At 41.0% G+C, this 6509-nt stretch overlaps 1 protein-coding gene across 1 annotated transcript in view; it reads left to right on the forward strand.

Annotated features, from left to right (window-relative positions):
- The first annotated feature begins 2860 nt into the window (after positions 1-2860).
- The window catches only part of SNX9 (sorting nexin 9), an 81869-nt gene continuing 78220 nt past the window's right edge, over positions 2861-6509 (forward strand). Inside the window, exon 1 of the mRNA XM_008072413.2 lies at positions 2861-2946. Within this exon, the coding sequence (XP_008070604.1) occupies positions 2869-2946 (78 nt within the window). The 5' untranslated portion in view covers positions 2861-2868. The remainder of the gene's footprint in view (positions 2947-6509) is intronic.

Genomic DNA, 6509 nt, shown 5'->3' on the forward strand with positions numbered 1-6509 from the left:
AATGTATAGTTTGAAACTTTCTGCTAACCAGGAACGGTGTGGAAATTTAGCTCTTGACGACAGTTGCAGAGTCATTTCTTAAATCCAGCTAACATGGGGAAAGGCAGTGTAGGAAAATGGACCTTTTCTTTCAAAGACCACATAGGAAATAGACTGATTGGCAGTTGTGATTGAGTTCGGCATCTCTCTGGATACCGACAGTGGTGACAAGAGGAAAAAAGTAGGGAGTGAGAAGGGGGAAAGAGTGAGAAATCAGGTGGGAGCCAAGTGCAAGGACAGGAAAGAGAAAGGCAATGGGTGCAGGAGGCTTCCAGGCTTAGTGAGGTGCGTCTTCTCTAGGTTGAAGGGTCAGCCTATCTTTCTGTTTGCAATTATGCTCACTTGGAGATATGCATATTCAGTTCTGTTGTTCTTCAAAATTATTCACCATTCTAACTTCTAAGAAGCATCTTAGTTGTTTAACAATTAATTCAGTGTTTTAAACATTTTTTTAATAAACATTTTTCCATGGGTGTCTTAGTCCATTTTTGTGCTGCTATAACAGAAGACCTGAGCCTGGGTAATTTATGAAGAACAGAAATTTATTCTCTAACAATTCTGTAGACAGGGAAGTTCAGGATTGAGGTGCTGGCAGTTCAGGGCCTGGTCTCTCTGCTTCCAATATGGCATCTCGAATACTTTGTCTCCAGGAGGGCAGAATTGTGTCCTCGCATGGCAGGAGTGCAGGAGGGTGTAAATTCACTCCCACTGCCCTTTTAATAGTGGCTTTAATTCTCTCATGAGGGCAGGGCCCTTGTGACCTAAACCCCTCCCATTAGAACCCCCCCAACACTGCTGCACTAGGGATTGTTTCAACATGAGCTGAACAAGCATGGCGGGTCAATTAGATCCAAACTATAGCGGTGAGTAAATATTTAGTAACTTTTAAATGTGTGAGTTTCCATTTTTAAAGTTTTGACTTGTTTTGCATTCCGTTTCACCAAATTATAAGTTTAGTAAACAAAGGGCCTAGTATTTTATATTTGGAGACTAGTTAAATTTATCTGGATTCACAAAAAATTGAACAGGGTTCTTGAGGTAACGAAAGTAATGAAACAGCGGGGTCTTCGTCCACCGTGAAGCTTGGCTGTGTCACCACATTGAGCTCCCCTCTGGGGAAGTCATTTCCTTCCAGCGGGACACCGTGTGCTTTTATCTTCTGTCTGTCCTCGTTGCACTAAGGATTGAGGTTGATGTGACGTGTTTTAGAAAAATACAACATGACGAGCAGAATTCTATCTGCTTTTGCAGCTGTGTGAGAAAAAAATACCTCAGTCTGGTTTCTCTGTCCTTTGTCATGACCTGAGGAAGACTGTGCTGTGGCCGTGTCTGCGCTGCCGCAGCCTACGCATTCATCCCTTCCCAGGTTCTGAGTGTGCAGAAGGAAGGAGCTGATGCGATGTCTTGACTGACAGATCAGTATACCACTTGTTTCTTTCTGATACTGAATTAGGAAAGATTTCAAACACATAGAAATGTTGGAATAATTTTCCATTGGACACCATAGACTCACCATGTAGCGTCCATAAATAATATTTTACAGTGTCTGCTTTATCACATATTCATCCATCAGTCCGTCTGATTTTTTATGTGTTTCAAAATAGCATTTGGGGTTTTTTTTCCCGTAATCTATTGTCACTAGATATGAATCCTTAATCCTCATTAAGATAATTCTAGGCATCATTAAGCAAAGACACAGAAAGGGCAGTGGTAGACAAAAAGGCCTTGCAAGTTCTTGCCATATGGTAGCTGTTCAGTAAATGTTAAGTTAATGTAGTTCCATTAGTCCTGTTTGACTCACCCTGTAGGTAAACTTGAATTTGCCTTCTAGAACAATTACTTTTAAAACAAACCACGTTTCCTAGGCACATGTGATCTCCATTTTATGGAATGGGCTTCAGGAAGAGTAAGAAAGAGAATTATTTAGAATTTGAAATACATTTTAAAATAAGCATTTATTATATATGGTAAAGGTATCTATAAAGTACTTGATACATATATACATTTCACAGCAGTGGCTCTCTAGGAATATGTGCACAGCATGTTCCAAGGACTCTGCATTTCTGGATTTCCTGTCTCAAGGATCCTCTTGAGGAAGAGGCTGAAAGAGCAGCCTGTCCTCACACTAGCCAGAACAGCTTCTCTTCAGTCTGTCTTGTATGAAATTAAGTTTTATTTCAGAGAAAAGTTTGAAAATCACAGATGTTTAGGTAACTTGACCAGCACAACTTACGCTGCCCTGTGTAAGTTGTGGTGTAGTGGAAAGTATCATATTAGAAGAGTGTACCCAGATCTAAATGTCTAAGGTAAATGGCTTGGGATACTGCGTGATTAGAATTCCTCCCAGTGGCTAGCTCTAGCCCAGGAGCAGTGAGAACTTTAACAGCAAGGGGCTCTTCTAAACATGTGGGCGTCTTACATGTATGTGCACGTGTATGTATGCCTGTCTCTGCAGCTGCTGAGAGGGAGTGTTCCCAGAATGAACACTGTGTATTTCCACTCTTACCTTCTAAGAGGATCATGCTGTTGTTGTTGATGCTCATGAAATAGGTGTATTTTCAGTTACTTTTTGTAGGGCTGATCTCTAAATGCAGGGTAGGCAGGTGCCTTCCTTGCTTCCGGAACAGGGGCTGTCACCACTGGAGCTATCCTTCACAGAAAAGCGGGTACGTCCCTTGGCTAATGTGTCTTCTCTCCCAAAGCAGTCACGGCCAGTACAATCTGCATACTAGCATGTTCACCAAGTGAATGGTGAACATTGTTTTTTTAACTGCTCCATTGACATTTGTAACTTCCTCTTTTCCTCTCTATTCCCTATAGGCTCGGGTTATGTATGATTTTGCGGCTGAACCTGGAAATAATGAACTGACAGTTAATGAAGGAGAAATCATCACAATTACAAATCCGGTAAGAGACCCATATGCCTAAATCTTCTCGTCCCATATGTACTTATTTTTTAAGATTTTATTTTTTTGGCAAGTTGATCTTTCAAACCCACATGACTCTTTTTTCCTTGTTGCTTATGAAGTGTTGATAGTGAAGTAAGAAGTTATTATATAATAACATTGAAAAAAGTTCAGTGCCCTAAAGACAGCTAAGTACATAATTGAGTTTATGTCTTTTCAGTGTGTTTATTTCATAATTTTTTCTCTGTTATTTATTCAACCACCCGATTATTTTTCGGGAATTTATGCTTTCTCCTAGCACCTTAATACTGTGTCTCTAGAATACATAAGAGATAGCGCTGATTTAGCTTATTGATCGCTGTCATTGTTTTTCTCAGCTTTTTCCTTAAATCAGTTTAGATTAACAGAAAGCAATGTCTGCTTAGACCAGCTCCAGTGGAGCTAGCTTAGCTCCCAGTGGACTTGTCTTTGCTGAATTGCAAGTTTTTGCTTCACCTTTTATTCGAATAAGAAAGAACCATACCAAGCAGTTCCGTGTCTTTACAAACCTTGTTTGAAAAAGTGTGCTAAACATATATACACACACATATATGCATGTGTACTCATTTATGCATATATTCACACACATCATCTTCAAATGTGTATTTGTATCTTTGCTCATGTAACTAGGTAGATTGCTGTCTTCTCTGGTAAGCACTCATATGATTTTTAATTGCAGTATCTCTCTGTTGGAGATTTGGCATGTCTCCTTTCATAAAATCAAATTTCTATAGACTGTTCGGTTTCTTTTATGGTCTGTGTTGCCAGGAAGCTGAGAGGCAAACATAATATTCATTTTTTCCTATTATCTTAGCTCCACGATCATGGTACAGCCTTTTCTGTTACTTCTTTGTGATATTTGTTTCAATATGTTTAATTGTCCTTTTTATGTGTAACTTTATTGTAAGCATCCTTAAAGTATGTAGAAAAGTTATGGGATAATCTCATTTGAAATACAGTTTTAAGAAAAATTGTATCAACTAGTATTTCATTGCAGGCTTTTATATATGGAGAAGGAAAAAAAGCAAGTGGGGAGAATTCATCTTTGTAGTTGTAAAATGAGTGAAACTTCAACCTGTCATGACTCCCTTTCTTCACCTGACTGACTTTTCTGACACTGCTGCCTGCATCCCTCTGGCCATTGCTTCTGGACAGGTGTCCTCCTTGGTCCATGCCACCGCCTCTGGCTCCCACAGTGTGCATCGTGTCTCTTCCATGTCATCTCCCTTGTGACCAACACACATAATACATCTGCAGCCTTGGGCTGGGTACCTTAGAGATACAAAAATGGGAAACTGCCTTTGCCCTGTGCTCCTTGTTTTTCAGAAGCTTCTGTGCCTGTTTCTGTTACTGAATGTTTCCAGAGGGCTGTTTATTGTATCTGACACTGTGGAATGTACCAGATCCACATGCCTTTCCACTGACCTCTGCAGCCATCCTCTTGTGTCGTCTTGTGAGTGTTGGTGTTCCCACATCACTCCACCTCCCGCCCATCTCCTTATGCTGTACAGCCTCGGATTTTTTTATTGCCACCTCTGTGCTGCCTTAAATCTGCAGCTCTATCTTGACTATGTCACTCAACCTCAGGTTTGACTATCCATTGTGTCGTAGATATCTTTGCTTAGTTTTGTCACGAGCACTTCAAACCTACCATGTCTAAGACTCAATACATCACTCATGCTGTACTAAGGCTGTTCCTAAATTATCTTTATTGCTATTGTGATGCCGCACCCATTCAGTCACTCCAATTAAGACTCCCAGCTGTAAGTCACTTAGAGCCATTGACTTTTACCAGGGGGTTTTCCCCAAAACTGGAATTATCTTCTGAAGAGTGGGTCCCTTGTAATACAGGCTTCACCTGCTAGCTAAGTGTTCTAGGAACCTGTTGGTTTCCGTGTACCAGCTAGCTGTGTTTGGCTTCAGTGAATTTTTTTTTTTGAAGATTCTTTCAATGCATTTGCCCATTTCATGATGGGTGATTTACAAGTGCACCTGCCCATACTACACTGAGTGTTCACAGTATTTTTTACCCAAAACAGCATCACCCTCATGCCCTGCCCTCCCTGCTCATCCAATTTCACCCCGAGTGACTTTTTCTTTGTTTCCCTGGATTTAAAAAGTCCTCAAAGGCAAACATTTTACCAGTATGAAAAAGGTGAAACCAAAAGCGGCCAAAGCACTAAAAGGCATCAAAATTAACAAGTTCAAAAACTGTTTTGAGCAGTGGAAAAAGCATCTTGATAGGTGTATTGTGTCAAACGGAGAGTACTTTGAAGGTGACTGAAGTTTAAATATGTAAGAATAAATACACAATTTTTAATAAACTCTGGGGTTTTTTGGGTCCCCCCTTGTATCCCTTAGGTGTTGCTCACATCTGGCCTCTCTTCTCTCCTCTCCCACTGCCATCACCCTGAGTGAAGCTCTAATCTTCTTACCTGGACCGTGTACATTCCTCACTGGCTTCTCCTCCAAATCCATGTTCTCTCTGAAAGGCCAGTCTGACCCTGTCATTCCTCTTGAGTAGCTTTCTGTGAGCTGTAGTTCTAAAGACACTCTGCCCTCTGGGCCTGTCTTATCTTGCCAGCCTTTCCCTGTCTGTACACACACACACACACACACACACACACACACACACACACACACACTCTCTCTCTCTCTCTTACACTCTCACACACTTACTCATACACACATGCATGTGCAGAGCACACATGTACATACACACTTGTGCACATATTCACATTCTGCATACACAAATGAGCACATACTGTCACATTCTCTTCCACGTGTACACATACTTGCATACCCTCTCTGCTTACCCATAGTATACTTATACTGTGTATACTGTTTAGTGTAAAGGTAGGCACACAGATTTTTGTTTTATAATTATTTTATAAAATTTCAAACCCATACCAAAAGAGAGATACTGGGAATGAACACCTTTGAGCCATCATTGCATCTTCCAGCTTCAGTAACTGTCAGCCCATGGGTAGTCTTGTGCTGTCTGTACTCCTAGCTCTTTCTCCAGCCTCCCTTTTGAAGTCAATTTCATTGTATCATTTTATCCATAAATATTTCAATATGTATCCCTAAGCAATAAATTTAATGACAGTACTATTCTATCCCACCTAACAAAATAATAATTCCTTAGTATCATAAAATAGCACATTAACCTAATAGCAAATGCCACATCAACTTTGCTGACTTGAAAGTTAAGTTTCTTTTAGCTTAAAAACTCACTAGATTGGGAGGCTGAAGTGGAAGGATCACTTGAACCCAGGAGTCAGGACCAGTCTGGCCAACATAGTGAAACTCCATCACTAAAAAAAAGCTTATTAAGCCGGGTTCGGTGGCTCAGCCTGTAATCCCGCGCCTTTGGGAGGCTGAGGTGAGTGGATTGCCTGAGCCCGCGGGTTCGAGACCCGCCTGGGCAGCGAGACCTCATCTCTACAATAAATCAAAAAATCAGCCAGGCGTGGTAGCGCATGCCTGTAATTCCGGCTACTTGGAAGGCTGAGGCGGAAGGAT

The sequence above is a fragment of the Carlito syrichta genome, unplaced genomic scaffold (assembly GCF_000164805.1).
Source record: "Carlito syrichta isolate Samal-C Ts95f unplaced genomic scaffold, Tarsius_syrichta-2.0.1 Scaffold315163, whole genome shotgun sequence".
Classification (NCBI taxonomy): Eukaryota; Metazoa; Chordata; class Mammalia; order Primates; family Tarsiidae; genus Carlito; species Carlito syrichta.